This window comes from Scardinius erythrophthalmus, assembly GCF_964197995.2.
Source record: "Scardinius erythrophthalmus genome assembly, chromosome: 3".
NCBI classification, from domain to species: Eukaryota; Metazoa; Chordata; class Actinopteri; order Cypriniformes; family Leuciscidae; genus Scardinius; species Scardinius erythrophthalmus.
Genome location: NC_138223.1, coordinates 13,085,079 through 13,105,040, shown reverse-complemented (window position 1 = coordinate 13,105,040; position 19,962 = coordinate 13,085,079). Strand labels below are relative to the sequence as shown.

General features: G+C 36.8%; 1 protein-coding gene across 1 annotated transcript in view; it reads right to left on the bottom strand.

Moving 5' to 3' along the window:
• The window catches only part of tusc3 (tumor suppressor candidate 3), a 105,635-nt gene that overhangs the window by 10,156 nt on the left and 75,517 nt on the right, over positions 1-19,962 (bottom strand). The window contains exons 7-8 of the mRNA XM_081360876.1: positions 8,417-8,480; positions 6,858-6,932 (exon numbers count right to left, since the gene is read on the bottom strand). Of these exons, the coding sequence (XP_081217002.1) occupies positions 6,858-6,932; positions 8,417-8,480 (139 nt within the window). The remainder of the gene's footprint in view (positions 1-6,857; positions 6,933-8,416; positions 8,481-19,962) is intronic.

Here is a 19,962-nt window from a genome sequence, read left to right as displayed (position 1 = left end):
TCAAGAAGTTACGTGTCACTAAAACACTCACTAATGTGAGCTTTATAAAGGATATGAATCATTTCATCACATTCGCCTGTCTAGATCAAGTCTAATCTTATATAAAACATCTTACCGTGAAACACTAGATTTGCATTTCCTGGAGGAAATACCAGAGCTTAGATTTTGGTTTTGTGTAAATGAAATGCCACATCAGATCTGCTTTAAACATCGCAAATGCATGGGAATCACATAATGCAACGTTGTCTTTGCAGTGTAAAGATGGCTAGATAATGGGTGTGATTTTCTGCATATTCAGAATGATTCGATTAACAACTACTCGGTTCAGTATAAGTAACCCAATCCAATCCACTTCAGCGGTTTTAAAAAAGGTTAAATGGCAATTACAAACTGAATTAATTAATGTATTTAATATGTTTTAAATTTTGCACTCACTGCAATTACTGTAGTTAGAATTTTAGCATTTTCATTTAACATTTAATTATGCCTATATAATTAGCCATTTAAAAGCCATATTTGAAGATTACCAGATATAAATCGACAGGATTTTTAATTGAAAGAAAAGACCAAATCAATCATTATGCAGATAAATGCAAGAAAACTAAATAGATTAATGGTAATTCAGTGTGCACATATTATGATGACATTAATGCTGTTGGTTAGATTATGAATTGCAATGGTCGAAGGATTGTCAAACTTAAAGGGATAGTTCACCCAAAAATGAAAATTCTGTTATCATTTACACACCCTCAAGTTGTTTCAAACCTGTATGAATTTCTTTCTTCTGCTGAACACAAAAGAAGATATTTTGTAAAATGCCACTAACCAAACAGTTGACGGACCCCATTGACTATTTTATCTTCTTTTTTTTAATACTATAGAAGTCAGTGGGGCCCATCAACTGTTTGGTAACCCATATTCTTCAAAATATCTTATTTTTTGTTAAGCAATTCACACAGGTTTGGAACAACTTGAGAGTGAGTAAATGATGCCAGAATTTCCATTTTTGGTTGAACTATCCCTTTCAGCTCTTTCAAAAAGGCATACAATAAAAAAAAAAAGCAGGTTATGAAGATGATGATTTTGAGTGAATAATACTTGAGCTGTGGTCAAGTGATTCTAAAAATTAATACAATAAAATAAAATAAAAATCACGTCTATAATAAAAACTACAAACTTACTGTAAAGTACATTTGTATGATAGCCTGTCATGTTAAAATCCATGTGTATGGTACTGTTTCATAAGAGGAATACACACAAATGGGCCATTCACACAGAACACATTTTTCCATTCCACTGCACTACTTTTCCATTGTTTTTCAATGTAAGCACGAGGTAGACGGATGTCTTTAACCATTGTGCTCACGTCTCGCGTCTTTTGCAGCGTCTCACGCATGAACCAACATTCTCAAAACGTGGCACTCAAGTTAAACTTTAAAAAAACCTGTCTCTAGACCTTGCGCATTTTGTTCCACTGACCTGTGTCTCGCATTTTTAACAGCAAAAAAAACACGTTCTGTGTGAACCAGCCCTATATAATTCTATTCATTCACTGTTTTCAAAGGTTCAATTAGATAATTCTGATTTAAGAAACTAATTCTAAAACAGCATTGTTTCTATTTTTATCTCAAATATAACTTTATTTGTGTGCTTGAGTGGTATATACAAGTATATACAGTGAGGAAAATAAGTATTTGAACACCCTGCTATTTTGCAAGTTCTCCCACTTATGCCTCGTTTCCACTGAGCAGTACGGTACGGTACGGGACAGTACGGTACTGTTCGGGTCTGTTAACCATGATCTGGCTAGCGTTTCCACTGCCAACAGTACCCTTACTTGATAGGCGTGGTGTTTCGATCCACGTCATTTTCGCGCGAAGAAGAGCATAGTAAACTACAATGGATGACATGCAGCAGATCTTGTTCTTGCTCCTCGACATGTTTGTCACAAGAAGACAAGCGCCGACATTAGGCTTTTCTCAATATCAAGTACGCAAAGTTTGTACTTGCCATGTGCGACTCCTACATGCAAATGGTACAGCGCGTTCTTAAAAGCGTCGCTGATACACCGGTTATCTCGGTTACTCTGTCTGTACATTTTAAGCAACAATAAAACGAAATATGTTATAAAACACCACTCTGCCTCTTTTCGTTTTCATTTAAATAAATTAAACATTATAGGGACACAAATGTGGTTCATGCGCAACGCATATTGATTATTCACTGCACGTTATACGTTATAACGAAACGAAATATAAACACAACCCTAACGTTACCTCTTTTCGTTTAAAAAAATAAATAAAATAAACATATTCCAGGCAATATATGCATTTGTACAAATGTTGCAATAAACATCAGTGATAATCTTGTAATAAAAAATGACAAGAAACCATATTTCTTTTTGTAAAATTTCAGTTTTATCAATAATAGCCTATATAAAAGTTTAAGTAAAGTACAAGAAGCTATACAATAAGAAATAAAGCAAACAATTCAGTCAAATATCCAAATGCAGCGCTCTAACATTACAAGTAGTTAAACACAAATAACATTAATATAAAACTAAACTTAGCCCTCAGCCAAAACGATTGACAGGGAACTCATTATATACTCACGAGACCAAAGATCGCCCGTTAGGTCTACACAAAACGAATTATATCTTATGTTTAACCACTACCGTCGGAGTCTGCGACGAACGCCGAGGCAAGGCTCATCCAGCCGGGAAACATGAGCGCCGAGCGCCCGCTGAACGCATGGATCTCACAACCGGGGAAAAAAAAATCATCTTTATAAATAAACCACAGATTTGAGCTTTAAACAACTACATTCTCGCCTGAAAAACTCTTAAAATTACATTTCGTGATACAGTAACAGTAGTATTATATTAAACTGTATATTAAAAAATGGCGCTTCTTATGTTGTCATTCCTCTTGTAGCACGCGCAAGTGACGATTCTCTGTCAACCAATCAACGTCCTGCGGTGAGTCTAGCTCCACCTTTTAGTACCGTTCCACTGTGCTAGGTACCCCAATGGAAGGGTACCTAAAAAGTGGTACGGTACGGTTCGGCATTTTGGTACCATTCACAACTTTTGATAGTGGAAACGCAAATAAACGCGTACCGTTCCGTACCGTACCGTACCGTACCGCTCAGTGGAAACGAGGCATTAGAAATCATGGAGGGGTCTGAAATTGTCATCGTAGGTGCATGTCCACTGTGAGAGACATAATCTAAAAAAAAAATCCATAAATCACGATGTATGATTTTTTAACTATTTATTTGTATGATACAGCTGCAAATAAGTATTTGAACACCTGAGAAAATCACTGTTAATATTTGGTACAGTAGCCTTTGTTTGCAATTACAGAGGTCAAACGTTTCCTGTAGTTTTTCACCAGGTTTGCACACACTGCAGGAGGGATTTTGGCCCACTCCTCCACACAGATCTTCTCTAGATCAGTCAGGTTTCTGGGCTGTCGCTGAGAAACACGGAGTTTGAGCTCCCTCCAAAGATTCTCTATTGGGTTTAGGTCTGGAGACTGGCTAGGCCACGCCAGAACCCTGATATGCTTCTTACAGAGCCACTCCTTGGTTATCGTGTGCTTCGGGTCATTGTCATGTTGGAAGACCCAGCCTCGACCCATCTTCAATGCTCGAACTGAGGGAGGGAGGTTGTTCCCCAAAATCTCGCAATACATGGCCCCGGTCATCCTCTCATTAATACAGTGCAGTCGCCCTGTCCCATGTGCAGAAAAACACCCCCAAAGCATGATGCTACCACCCCCATGCTTCACAGTAGGGATGGTGTTCTTGGGATGGTACTCCTCATTCTTCTTCCTCCAAACACGTTTAGTGGAATTATGAACAAAAAGTTCGATTTTGGTCTCATCTGACCACATGACTTGTCCCTTGACTCCTCTGGATCATCCAAATGGTCATTGGCAAACTTAAGACGGGCCTTGACATGTGCTGGTTTAAGCAGAGGAACCTTCCGTGCCATGCATGATTTCAAACCATGACGTCTTAGTGTATTACCAACAGTAACCTTGGAAACGGTGGTCCCAGCTCTTTTCAGGTCATTGACCAGCTCCTCCCATGTAGTTCTGGGCTGATTTCTCACCTTTCTTAGGATCATTGAGACCCCACGAGGTGAGATCTTGCATGGAGCCCCAGTCCGAGGGAGATTGACAGTCATGTTTAGCTTCTTCCATTTTCTAATGATTGCTCCAGCAGTGGACCTTTTTTCACCAAGCTGCTTGGCAATTTCCCCGTAGCCCTTTCCAGCCTTGTGGAGGTGTACAATTTTGTCTCTAGTGTCTTTGGACAGCTCTTTGGTCTTGGCCATGTTAGTAGTTGGATTCTTACTGATTGTATGGGGTGGACAGGTGTCTTTATGCAGCTAACGACCTCAAACAGGTGCATCTAATTTAGGATAATAAATGGAGTGGAGGTGGACATTTTAAAGGCAGAATAACAGGTCTTTGAGGGTCAGAATTCTAGCTGATAGACAGGTGTTCAAATACTTATTTGCAGCTGTATCATACAAATAAATAGTTAAAAAATCATATATTGTGATTTCTGGATTTTTTTTTTAGATTGTCTCTCACAGTGGACATGCACCTACGATGACAATTTCAGACCCCTCCATGATTTCCAAGTGGGAGAACTTGCAAAATAGCAGGGTGTTCAAATACTTATTTTCCTCACTGTACAAGTATGGTTAAAAATTACGTGTGCATGACATTTAAATGGTGCTATATATTCATGACTGCTAAAACTCCTGCCTTACACACGACCACCCACACAAACACAAATTGCAATTTCCACAATTATACACTTCTGCTGACACACACATACAGTAATTACAAGCATTTGTATCCCAGCGTATTGCATAAAGAGCTCACTTCTCTGTCTGAGCATTCTAAAATCAGAAACAAAAAGCACTCCCCTTGTTTGTCATGGAGGTGAGTTGGAAACCAAGCCAAAAATAGCTCATCATTTACATAACTCAGCATTTACATATTACCCATAATTCATACCATTAGCATATCAAAGCTGGGGATGACTCTTTGGAGGTGGGATGGAGGCCATCACATTAAGTGCTCTTCACAGCTAATGCAGTGATAATACATGGAAAGCTATTCGTCTATCACAGTCTGGAAGCGATGCTTGTCTTTATGGGAACCCCTGAGAAGCACTTCAAGAGGGGGAGTGAGAACGAGTTTGATGTGAGAAGCTCAGAGGAAAAAAGAAAGTCATGTAAAGCAAACTTGTAAGTGGGACAGAGACTCAAGCTGGAGGTGATATCCAGGGCCACACACCTATGCAAGATGCATACTCATGCTCAGCCAAACACACACTTTAAAACACAACCCAATCAAATATACATGCACACACAATATCAATATGCAAAGGAAAAAATATGCTGCTTTTGATGCTTTGATGATGTTTTATGACATGACATTATGACATTTTTTTCTCCACAGTGTGAGTGGTACTTGCCCTTGAAAAACTCAAACCCAAGATGCTGAGGTTGTGGGTGGTTTGCAGGCCATTTACTGGGTGTTTATTGAACTGTGCACTTTTAGCCCTATGGACTTTTAGAAAATAAACTCTCTAACTGAACTGAGCTAAACTGTTCACACTCACACTCCAAAACTGGACATACAGTTCCCACCACAATGTCATTTTTACCACATCAAATGATCTACCTATTCTTTTGTGGAAATGACAGTAGATCCATCCATCCATCCATCCATCCATCCATCCTGTTTTGATGAATTTTGGAATAAATTGGCATACTACTTTGTCTTGCTAAAGTAAACATCACACTTTTAGCATAATATGAATAAAGTATTGCATGATTGGAAATAACAAATATATTCTGGTTAATGATTGTTACTTTCATATCTCTTTGTTTTCTTCAAACATCAAACATCTAATTTAATTTCAAGTATGCTTTTTACTGACTCTCTTTCCATGGTAACTAATTATACTCATTTCAGAAACAACTTTAATAGAAGCAAAATATCAGTGTGGTGGAAATGACACCACAACTGTGGGACAGAAGCAATTATATATTTTCACAAATGAAATATCTAAATGGTTTATGAGTGTTTAATTGCTTAGATTATTATAGTTTAAAAAAAATTGTGATACAATATGCTATTATAATGTATAATCATATCTTAAGATTGAAAGTGTGGAAGAAAATATAAACAAAAAAAGTTTGATGAAACTTTTTTTTTAAATGATAACAAAACTGAAATCAAATCAACTACTGAAACAAACACTTCCAGTCAAAAGTTTGCATTGCAGTATCTTATGCTCATTTGATTAAAACAAACAAACAAACAAACAAACAAACAAACAAGAACAGTATTGTGATATATTATTTAGACTTAAAATAACTGTTTTCTATTTGAATATATTTTCAAATGTTGATTCATGTGATGGCAAAACTTTTCAAAAGCCATTATTCCAGTCTTCAGTGTCACATGATCCTTCAGAAATCATTCTTATGTGCTAATATGATTGGCAAGAAACATTTCTTATAATCAGTGTTGAAAACAGTGCTACTAAATATTTTTGTAAAAAAACTGTGATAAACATTTTTTTTTTCCGGTTTCTTTGATGAATAGAAAAGTTCAAAAGAACAGCATTTATTTGAAAATATTTATATGCATTAATACTATTCAGAAATGTTCCTAGAGCACCAAATCAGCATATTAGAATTAATTTAGAAGGATGAAGGTGGTTATTTTCCTTTCAAATCTCTAAGATATTTTGGTTCCTATATGGCTATAGGCCCATATAAATGGATTTTGAATACAATAGCAATATGAAAGAAATAAACTTACTCCTTCGTTTCCCCACGTCTCCCTTAGAGGTGGCTGCTTCGTTCAGAAGGACCATTCCCATGGTGATGGCCGCATCTGAGATGGAAGTCAAGGAATGACTAGTGGCATGGATGTGGTTGGTTTCCACAATAAACAGCCAGGACCTGATATGATGCTTAAAGAGTGCCTGCAAAACTAAAGATTGGGCTGCAACTAAAGAAAGCATAGCTCTAGCACACAATGGGAACAAGCCACTCTTGAACTCTGAGCACACTTCACTCGGCTGGGAGGTCTCCTCCAGCCTGGGGGGAAAGCTAGGTGTCGGCAAGAGGAAGACAGACAAACACGAGGTGTTCTGCCAGCAGGCAGAAGCTCCTCTCTTCTCCAGCAGCTGAGCCAGATGCTAGCAGTGGGTCTCGGTCTGTCTGCACACTCTGTACCCATCAGGCAAAGTCAACAAACCCACGTAATTACAGGGGAAGTTCAAACTGAGAATGACACTCAGAAGGACATACTCGACATGGCCAGGTGAGCAAGTGTGTGTACAGTATGTTTGAGAGTTTCTATGAGGATAAACACAGACATGTGTAAGAACATTTCATACAGTTGCACCTTGATGGATTTTGACAGCCACAGATGAGTAGACAAAAACATCTGACATTGGACTATTTGACATCAAATAATAATCATTGTAGTTTACAAAATGTATACATTCAAAAGTTGGGACTTTTAATTAAATTTAGTTTTCTCTTATGCTCACCAATGGTGCAGTTATTTAATAAAAGAGAAATACAGTAAAAATAGTAATATTGTGAAATATAATTGCATTTTAAAAGAACCATTTTCTATTTTAAAACATTTAAAAAATGTATTTATTCATGTGATGGCAAAGCTGAATTTTCAGCATCTGTACTCCAGTCTTCAGTGTCACGTGATCCTTCAGAAATCATTCTGAATCATAATATACTGACTTTGTTCTTAAGAATTATTATTATAAATGTAGAAAAACAGTTGTGCTGCTTAATATTTTTGTGGAAACAACAATTTATTTGGAACATAATATAAGTATTTACTGTCACTTGATTCATTGAATGTGTCTACTTCAAAAGTATTTCTTTCTGTGAAATGTGAAACCCGAGGGAGGGGTTCACTAGACCAATCACAGCACTTGCGGTCCGCGTAGAATTGACGCGTTGTTACGTTTTTGGAAAGGTGCACATCAGGCTACGCTTGCTACACAGGTTTGACGCAGAAGTATAAATCAGCTTTTACTGACCCCAAACATTTGAACAGTACTGCATTTAACTGACATATATACTGTTTTATTTTTGTCTTGTCATATTTGTTGCCAGCAGTATGTGTAAATAAAAATTATATATTTATTTTTGTTTTCATTTTTGCTAGCAACACTAAAAATCTTTTTCTACACTAAAATTCTTCTACATTTCTACATTCTACATTTAAGTTAACAGAATGATGAACAGACGTTTGTGAAGTCAGTGGGTTATTACGGTTAACTTCATTAACAGAACAATGTGCAAGGTCCATTGTGCAGAGAGAGGTTTTATGTGAAAGGATATTCAACAGAAGAATAATGTGAGATTCAGCCACAAATTGAGCTTGACTGCTGCCGTGGATATAACTCTGAAAAAGACAGAAAAAAACAAGATGACAAACAAGCAGACAATAGACCTTTCAAGCTCCGCTTTCACAGAGCAGTATCACTGAATACTCCAATACTATGGCTTTTTGACAAGTTATGCTTTATCATTTTTATCATACTGCAAATGCATGAATACAAACCACACACTTCAGCACTGACTTAGTATTTAAAACATAAATAAATACAATCTTAGAAGGGAAAAGGTCAGATGGAAAATAGCCAATAGACAAAGGTCAAAGCAGATAAATGAAAGGAAAACTTGACAATAAGTGATAAGAGCTTCAATGGGTCAATGAAAAGAGCACTGAAACATTCAACACATCAAGTCATAATGACATCTCCTGCTCTCTGGAGTAAAACCACTCTAGATGTAGCACAAGCAAAATCTTCATTCATCTGTGGTAGATGAATGTGCAGGAACATCGCAGAATGGATGCAGCTTCAATGAAAGACTGAAGTTACCAGCACTGAAAACTTCTAAAACTTATCCTACTGCATGGAGTTTTAAAGAGATAGTTCATACAAGGATTGGGTGAAATAATTTCATTACCATCAAACTTGAGTCGCTATAAACACAATGAAATGTTCTTTATTACGTGGGACACAAAAGGAGTAATTCAGCAGAATGCCCATGATGCTCATTTCCATACAATAAAAAAGAAACAATGCAATGTACTTATTAAAAAAATTATTTAAAAGAAACCCTTAGGACTCATGTGCCATATTGCAATTGTTCTAAAAACATGCAATAGAACAGACTGAATGTCCTTTTGTGTTTGGAAGGAAAATAACAATCATACAGGCCTAAACTGATATATTCAGCCAGTGCACCAATTTAACTTCAATCCATCTACTAACATATTTACATAGGAGGTCTAAAAGAAGCGGTAAAAAATTATAATATATTAGATTAACTCACAGTTGGAAAAAGTTATTTCAAGGTGAGATAAACACATTCTTTAAGAGCAATGTACGTAATCTGTTAGTTCAGGGGATTTTTTTATTGTCATAGAATTTTATCTAGATTTAGGGATCAACTAGATACCATCACTGCATGCCACTGAAATATATGACTGAATTTCATAATTTTGAATGAAGCCTATATTGAGACATGCATGTGTGTTTTGATAAAAATAAAAAACAAAACAAAAAAAAAACATCTGGTATGACTGGTTTGAGCAGAAATCTACTCACAAATATTGAATGCTTTTGATGTTCAGTGTGACACTAAATGTAAAAGAATCAATAGTCGACTTGAACGCAGCAATAACAAAGTATTGAGGAACTAAACACTGCCATAAGCGGTTCCTCAATACTCAAGGCTGTTGTCACTTGCAGCATTTCATGTAGAGACAGAATAAAAGAAAGATACGGGGGGATTGTGAAAAGTAGGGATCCATTAAGAAGAAGATATGAGCAAATAGGCCAGTGCATTTATCACTGTCATGTCACCTGTCGCCTCTGGGTTAACGCATCTGCTAACATTTAAACACAGCCATACCCTGCATATTTTCATATGAAAGAAAATGACATTAGAAGCTGTTTCAGCACTAATACAGAGAGACACAACTGTATTATTCCACTTATGTGCCGTATCTGTCATTGGGCAACTGCAACTTAAAAACAGTCATTTGTTACTATTGAAAACACCCGCAAGTATTTTTCCTTATTTATTTGGCAACTTTTTGTTTAGAAGTCATTTATTAGTATTTTCTGTTTGTTTGTTTTGGGGGATTTTGTCATTTTTATTAAAAAGACAGCGAGAGGGGTGATATAAAGCGATAGGAAGAAGAAACAAAAACTGAATCAGGAAATAACAAGCTGGAGTAAGAGGCCACGTCTACAACTGTAAATCACTTATTAATATATAAATTACAGTTCAACTTTAATTTAGAATGGTTAATTACTTAACCCTCTGGAGTCTGGGCTGTTTTTGGGGCCCTTGAGATGTTCTGACATGCCCTGACATTTGTGCTTTTTTCAGTTGCTTATAAACATATTAATGGCAAAGGTGTAAATTCACTCTATAAAGCACAAACAGGGCTACAATAATATGTGAGCCACGTGAATGTACATGTTTTCATTTTTGAGAGAATAATGTTTATGCATGGATATTGAAAAAACTAAAAACTAAAATTTCTGAAATAAGGCCTCAAAACACATAGTAAATATGTGTCAATAAGACTTTTGACTAATGGATGTCCTCGCCTATAATTTTTTCTTCAAAATTATGTGAAAATAGTCTTGCTTTATTGTTCACATAAAGCCATACATTGATTTAAATTGATGTAAAACAGGTTTTGCTTGGAAAGCCAATATGCGAGGGGGCGTGAACGAGGAGTGGTTTACACCTGAAATTACAATGTCCCATCCCACTCTGCATAATTAGCCATTCACACAGGTGTGAAACTGGCTGAGCCACAATGCAAGGACAAAGGATCTTTTGAAGAAGACTTATATTGACCATTTAAGATTTTGCTTACATTTATCTTGTAAATATGTTTTGCTATTTTATTAAAAAGGTTACAATTACAACAATAATTAGCCTACAATTTCAACAATATTTCAAGTGTACTCTTTCTTTGTAAAAAAAAAAAAAAAAGATTATAGGCCTACATTTTATCTATGTATTCATTACAGCTAACATCTTAGTTGCTGACTTTATTTTTGACAAAAATAGTAGGCTATTTTATATATAGAAATTGCTAAACAAAAGCTTATTTGACGAGGCAGTATATTCTACAGTAAAAACTGTACCCAAATCTACTAAACAAAATGTTGTCTTTCGTATTTCGCCTGAATGTAACGTTGTTTTCATGAAATATTAGGGCATATAAATGTTAATTTGCAGTTTACGTTGCTTATACAAATAGCCTACATTTTATTTCAACATATTTCAGTCGATTTTTACCCATCTCCGTATAGCAATACGGTTTGCTAAAAAAATCATCATTCGTTGACGATAGGCTTTTGACTCGCGATCTTTGCAGTAGGCTAGTGAACGCACCGATAAATGCACATTTATTAGGCTATAGTTTTTTTGTTTTGGATGGTTTTGTTTAGAAACAGCTTTCTGTAAATATATTTCACATTTTTTAGACATGTGAGGCGAGTAGGCTCATGATTCATGATGATCTCCAGTTCAAGCACCTTATGTTGTGATTGCCTATAGGCCTATTTACTTTAAATCCAGGAAATTTGTTAATGAAAAAATTATTAAAATTAAGATACAATTGATACAAAACGAAATTCGTTTTAAAGAAAGGATTTGTACTTTCTGTTTTGAGGTCTCTGTGAAAGTTTTAGAGCGCTCGCGTCCATAATGGAGAACTGTCAGGTAATATTGTTTTTTGCCAGCTGTGGTAAACAGCGCGCATCTATGCCGTTCATTCATTCATAAACAGAAACCCGAGAAGGAAAAACTTACTAGTATTCCTCAGCTCGTATTCCTCGTATTCCTCATTATTCCTCACAGCGCTGTGTTGTAAACAAGTAATGTTCTGAATAAACTTGTGTTTTGGTTGTCTCGAGCTGATACAGGGGGCGTTCACAGGATTGCGCGGATTACCTCAGCCATTTGCGTTTGAATAGCACGCGCTCTCCGTGGGCGGAGTCACATTACATTTGAATTAGCTCTAATGAGGTCGACTGGAATCGCTCTCTTTTAATACAGATTTCACAAGATGAGAATATTTGTTTTTTATATAAATTACTTCAGTAAAAAGAAGAGAATTCAAGGTTCATGCCTGTATGTCTGAATGCCTGTTTGACTGAGTATTCACTGAGCTACAGCTCATTTTCGGACGCGTTTTAGAATGGACTACACGGACACAGAGAAGGCAGAACTCGCTTCGTGTTTATTTTTCTTCATTTGGCAAAAAGCACAACACTTTGTTTTTATTGTGAGTATACACAAAAATAATACACATTTAACAGAATCGATTGATGTATGAAACTTGTTTTGTAAAATCAAAGTCAAAAGAGAATTTCGGGTCTCAATCAACTCATAAGGAAAAAAATCGAGCAGATCACGCCGGCGTGCCGGCTTCTCCGACCTCTGAGGGTCTGTCAATTGATTATTTTTCATTTAAAATTTAAATTAAACAATTAACTGACTGAACAAATTTGAATACTGTCACTGTAGGGTGGAAATCTTGTATGTCCAAAACCACTACTTTTCAGGAAATGGATTTTTTTCTCTCCGAAAGATGATATTGTGGCTTTATATATGGTCAGACAATGTCATTATATTATTAACATTCTATCAAAATCAAGCTCAAATGGAGTTATGAGTTTGTTTTGTTTTACCAGCGAACCAGACATATGTGACCCTGGATCACAAAACCAGTCTTATGTTGCATGGGTGTATTTGTGGCAATAGCCAACAAAACATTGTATGGGTCAAAATTATAGATTTTTCTTTTATGCCAAAAATCATTAGGATATTAAGTAAAGATCATGTTCCATGAAGATATTTTGTAAATTTTCCACCTTAAATATATAAAACATTTATTTTTGTGAATGGATGCAGCACTATCGCCAATAGAAATGGACAACAAAAAGGCGATTTTCTCAATGTTTAAATTTTTCCGTACCCTCAGATTCCAGATTTTCAAATAGTTGTACTGTATCTCGGCCAAATTTTGTCCTATCCTAACAAACCATAATGGAAAGATTATGTATTCAGCTTTCAGATGATGTATAAATCTCAATTTTAAAAAAATGACCCATAAGACTGGTTTTGTGGGTCACATGTGTTTTGCCCGCCATTAGAACGGCCAAATCTGAGGCAGTGAGTGCATCACATTATGTTTTCATCAACTTATAAAGTTTACTGTATAGCTATGTAGGTGCTCAGGTTTTTTTCCCTGTCATCTGGCTCAAATCTCATGTTATAAAAAATGAAGTGCTTCGCACAAGCTATTTAAGACAGTATTGATCCTGACTCTATGACAAATGCTAGACTAAGACACTCTTCTCCGTTCCTCAAATACATAAAACATTAGCCTTTATATAGTGTTTCTTGAGTAAAGAAAACGCTTTACTTATTCAAACAACCAGTTATTCATTAACCCTTGCATTGCAAACAAGCAGAGACGGTCCAAAATGCATGTGGCACTTCATTCAAGATAGAGACGGGGCAGAATTATGAGGTTTTACCAACAGTTTGATGATCCAATGGAGTTACAAGGTTTAGTCACAAGCTCTTTTTAATCCTTTTCAGTGGTTAAATATTAGCAAAACCCAAAGATAGACATAAAGGGTGACCAAAAGTAATGGTTTATAATAAATAAATAAAGATAACACTAAAAAATGACTACCTATATGGAGATACGAGGTTTTCGCTTGACAGACAATATGACATTTGCAAGTTAATTTAGTGCCTGCTAACAACAAAACAAGAGCTTAATTAACCACACATAAACACACAGTTAATGAAGTGAACAAAAGAGATTTAAATACAGAGGAATGAATAAAGAGGTGTAATAAAACAAGTGAGAGAATCAGTAGTTGTGAGGACAAGTGTTGGTGTCATTGTGTGGGCAGATACATCCTCAGCATACTGTTCATTTATTCAGAGTTGACTTCTGCTCTGGGCTTTGAGGCAATGCTCTAAAGAGGCGATCCAACGTACCCATGGTGCACTAGGGTTACAGATGTCTACTTTACAGTCAGACTGACGTCACCATCCAATGAACCATCAAACATCATATTTAGTGCTCTGTGTAGGAGCATACATGACTGAATATGATCATTACAGCCGCCTACATGCATTTGTTTTCAAAAGACATTATTTTTGACTCATGCTAAAATTCTACTCCTACACTTTAAAAAGTGCACCGTCTGTTAAATGAACGTCCTGGCTTTTGAAGTTTTAAAACATGCAAATGTGAACAATTCACTAGAATTAAATCATCGCACTTGTTTTGAATTGATCATCTGTTCAATTAGCAAAATAAAACAAACGTACAAATACTCATCACGAAGGCGGCATATTTTTCACACCAAAAAAAAAAAAAAAGAACATTAAATATAAAACATGAAATAATATCAGTGTATTCACATATGGCATGTGCGTTTTTCATTAATAATTTCACTAAGTATGAGGTCGGAATACATTAGCCTACAAACACATTAACGTTGGTGGTGTGAAGCAAATTAAAAGTTGTTAAAAACGTGCAGAGAATATAAATGTAATAGAATATAAAGGAGGAACCACCCTAATACCTTTCTTTGGTTTCACATATACAAACCAACACATATGAAAGAATATGAGACTATATCTCTATAGTGAGCCATTAGGTTTAGCCTTGAAATTCAAAGACAGAAACTCAGTCGAAATGCCTGGGGACACTTCAATAACGGTTTAATGGTATACTGGATTCTCAATAATGCCACTAATTTCCTCCAGAGAACAACAGACAGTAGTGCCACCCGGAGAATGAATCAGCAGCCGTACTATTGTGGTTAAAGGCATGAAAAAGTGACAGTTTACTTCATTCTTCTTTATCTTCCTCTGTTGCGTTCTTGAGAGGATGGTTTCCCAGAATTCTCATCTAAAGCACTATTGTGACTAGCTTGCAAAAAAATCGAGTTTATTATAATAATAGCTCTAGCATTTTGAATTACTATTATTTTTCTATTCATTCAGACAGAGCAGATAACATGGATGACTGTGACCAGAGTACAAAAATATGGGAAAAAATTGTCATTATTTACTCAAATTCATGTCATTATAAAACTGTATGACTTAATTTATTTCTTTAATAATTCTTTTTTTTTCATTGCAGTAACAGGAGTCTGAGGCCTCTTAAATGCTGCATCCAGATGATTGAGTCAGAACTTGAGAAGCAGATTGGATGATTTGTTCATCGCAACTTTACTCATCAAGAACACGCCAAGAATAACTGGAGTTTTCACTGAATATTGACTTAAATTTCAGATTAGTCCTTACCTAAAGTTACCGTATGGTTTCAGATGAACCGGAAAATAGCACGCATGTAATATGAACCATTTATATGTTGCTTCTGTGTTCTTATTTAAGCTCAAAAAGTCTCCATTCATTGTACATTCATGGAAAACAATAACCAGCACCATTCTTGAAAGTTTTTTAAAGACTTCTTTTGTGTACCACAGAAGAAATTAAGTCATACAGGTTTGGAATGACATGCTGGCGAGTAAATTATTACACAATTTTCATTTTTGGGTGAACTGTTCCTTTAATCACAGTGAAAGTTTATACATTTTGCCACATCCCACGCAAACGTAATCTATAAGAAGTCAAAATATGCATAATTAGAGCTCAGATTAAACTTCTAGAGTTTCAGGCTCCTAGCAGTACATGTGGAGATGCAGAGAAGTTTGATCCCAACTGCAGATAAAATGCTCTGAATTCTGCATATGGAATTTTCTAATCAGGACGGATCATTAGAATGCCAAACTCCTCAAGACACCCCGCAGCATGAATCTTCCTTTGCAGAGTGGTTCAAAATTGTCCCAGCAATCACTTTGATTTGCATGGAGTTTTATCTGAGCCCTCTTTGAAGTTCTCTTATTGAAAAGCGATTTATCTAGCTCAAATAATATTGATGGCGTTTTTCTCATAATCAGCGACATAATACCGGTTTACTACGACCCATGCAACTGTTTTCAATAAACAACACTACATCATTTTCCACTTGAATGGCTTATTTTAATGCTGCTTTCAATCTGTGAAACAACGCAAAGCTCTTACTCAAAAACCCAGAGGAACATGCATAGCACATTAGCGCAATGACATAAATTCGAAAAGTAAATTGCAGTTGTGCACAATAGTCGCAATGAAAAATACCGTAATATTCTCGGTGGCCCTTCCAATTGATCTGATGAATTGAGAATTACTGTATGTGTTCTCTTTCCTTAGACAGGGAAAATAGCTGCAGCTAAGTGCAAGTAGGGAGGAATAAGTTCAATGTTCAGCACTATTATTGGACAATGAATATATGTGTGATTATTCAATTAGGGATACAAATCTATGAGAGACCATGAATTTATTCAGGATTCAGGATTATACATTTGGAGACTGACGGTTAGAGGCAATCATGTCTGACTGGATGTCGAAAAAAACTGATTTCAACATTTCTTTGGGGTGTTGAACTGAACTTCATAGCATAACATGAAGCCGTTATGGATACTTTTGTCTTGCGCTTCAATGATAAATCCATTTCTTTTCCCAAATAAAAATGTATGACATTCTTGTTTTTCAGCCCCTTGTACACTGTAGGTTTTGGAGAAAGCCCTGCTGTTTAAACTGTTAAATTTCACACTTAATTGCTGTAATATAAGTGATGTGTGATTTTAAAATGCAAAAGACAAATTTTCTGTTTCAGGGATGTACAGTCACCTTATAGTTTTGATGTAGTAACCTTTGCAAATCATTTGTTCCTGTTTTTTTTTTCCCTCACTGTTTTAAGGCTTCACTATTAAAGGTCAAAAGAATGAGTCAGTGATGGAGATAAATGAAAAGTCAACAAAGCAGAAAAGTGGGTAGAGAGAGAGAGAGAGAGAGAGAGAGAGAGAGAGAGAGAGAGAGAGAGAGAGAGAGAGAGAGAGAGAGAGAGAGAGAGAGAGAGAGAGATCATATAGTAGGTAAAAAATATATAGGTTTGGTTTTAGAGCACAAGTGGGATATTAATTATACATTACTGCTTACGGAGGAAGTTCAGCAAATTTTAAAAAAAGAACCCATTAATTTTCTGTCTATTTTTTAATGACGCCAATGAGCATTTGCAACACACACACACACACACACACACACACACACACACACGCACGCACGCACGCACGCACGCACGCACGCACGCACGCACGCACGCACGCACGCACGCACGCACGCACGCACGCACGCACGCACGCACGCACGCACGCACGCACGCACGCACGCACGCACGCACACGCACGCACGCACGCACGCACACACACACACACACACACACACACACACGGTTCAAACTTTCAGGGGCCAGATTATCAAGATGAAAACAATTTCCAGAGTAATTATTAGACCTTCACTTGTAAGTAAAATGTTAACATGAAAAACAGAATAAACACACTTAATGCTGTGTCTGTTTACATTAAAAATAGTAAGGGGTATTCAATTTAAGCTTTATAAAATTAATTTAAAAGGAGAGAACTGAAAACTGGATTTACTTTTAATTAATTAAAATCAAATAAATAAATAATTCTAAGATCTTAGTTAGTTCAAATTGTAACAATATTACTGTTTCCCTGGATTTTGATGCCTTGGCGAGCATAAGAGACTTTCAAAAATGTAAATAAAAAAAGAAAATTCTCACCGACTACAAACTATTGACCAGTGGCAGCTCGTCAGGGGAGGCACAGCCTACCGAAAATTGAAGTGAAAATGGGAGAAGGACAATTTAATGTTCCCAGTTATTCATTTAATTTCATGTCTCAGAATGTGTATTTCTTTCTTCTATATTACAAAAGAAGTCAGAACCACCGCTGGTCTTTCCTGAACAAGCCGAATCTACTGATATAATTAAACTGCTAAAGCGAAATCTGACGGAGAGAAATGCGGGGGGAGCAAATCCAGAGACTTGGGCTGCATCCGAAATCGCATACTTCCCTACTATATAGTAGGTGAAAAACAGTATGTGACAAGAGTAGTATGTCGGAATTCACAGTACTCATTAAAGAGTAGGGAAAAGGTACGTGGATGACCTACTACTTCCGGTGAGATTCTGAAGTGCGTATACGATGGACTCTTTACTGTCCCATGAGGCCACGGGAGAGGATTTAAGAATGACAATGATGCGACGCAACTGACGTTGGTAGGTCACATGATAATGACAACATGGCGAATGTAGTACGTCCGGATTATTTACATACTACACACATTCATACTATAAAACATACTTTTTAGCAGTCACAATGTAAGTACTTATTCCAAATAAATACCTACTCAAGAGACTATGGGCCCTATTTTAACGATCTGAAAAGCAAGTATCAAGCGTGAAACGCAAGTAACTTTGTGGGCGGATCTTGGGCGCTGTTGCCATTATACCGGCGGGATAAATGACTCTTGCGCCCAACGCAAATCTAAAATGGGTTGGTCTGAAGTAGCTTCATTATTCATAGGTGTGGTTTGGACGTAATGTGAAATAAACCAATCAGAGCGACATCTCACATTCCCTTTAAGAGCAGGCGCAATTGTTCCATGGCGGGTTGCTATTATAACGGCGGATTTGCCAGGCGCGCGCCAGGAGTGGTTCACAGCCGAGGAGACCGAAGTTCTCGTCAGGGCCGTAAAAGACAGAGAGTGACATTGTATGGGGATGGGAGAAACCCACCCAAATTAGCTTCGGTTAAACAGGCATATAAAAATTTGGGTAAATGTGTAAGCTAGATTTATGCCTATTTTTTCACATCTTCATGGACACAACAATGATTTCCCTCGTGTGTTAATATTTTTACTTGTAATAATGATGATAAATAAATATGATGATGATTTGCAAAAATGAAAACTGCTGCATCTGTGTGTAGATGAGATAAGCAAAGTGCAAATAGCATATGCACCCTTAAAATAGTATATGAATAACATGCGCAACGCGCCACTGACTTTAGACTAGGTTTTTCCTGGTCAGTGGTGGAATTGTTTTCTAAACCTGCAAAATAGCACCAGGGAACGTTTGCGCCAGAACACGCCTACTCTTTGCGCTGAACCGCACCCCCGGGAGCGCAAGTTAATTTCCTAATTTACCGACATGCGTCTGTGGAGGGAAAAGTCCGCTGTGCGCGGGTGCAAAATAGGAATGATACATGCGTCGGTGTACAAAGTCAATTGCGCTGGGTGCAAGATAGGGCCCAGAGTGATTTCAAATGCAGCGTTGGTTAAAAAAAAAAAAAAAAAAAAGAGACAATCACCACTGAATATTTCACTTTCACCGGTTAAGAGTGTTGAGAAAAAATAAAATACATTGCAGAGGAGTCTAGCCTCCCTCGGTATATCAACCAATCATAATAGAGAAGAAAATTACGTGAAACTAATGCCGAGTTCAGACTGCACGATTTTCAAAAGAGTCGGGTCACTGTTCTTTTCACAATGCATGACTATCCAGGGTAACATTCAGTTGCTGGTGTGTTCACACTGCACGATGCATCGGCGACAGGAGGTTTCACACTGCATGACTTTCAGGAGGAAGAATCGCTGACAACTCCTGTCTGGCCCGCAAACTATGTTTCGCAACCAAACACACGCGAGAAGTGATAAGGAAATAACGCAAAATCCCGCGTGCGTAAGACCGCAGTTCTCGCGTGAGTTTGAAATTGTTATTAAAAATGATAGCCTGCAAGAAGCTTGCAATCCAAATTGTCTGTGCACTGATTTGCAGAGAAAAGGAGAAAAAGAAAAACATTATGCTTGAGGAAATGGCTGGGAAGACAAGGGGAGCAAGGACTGTG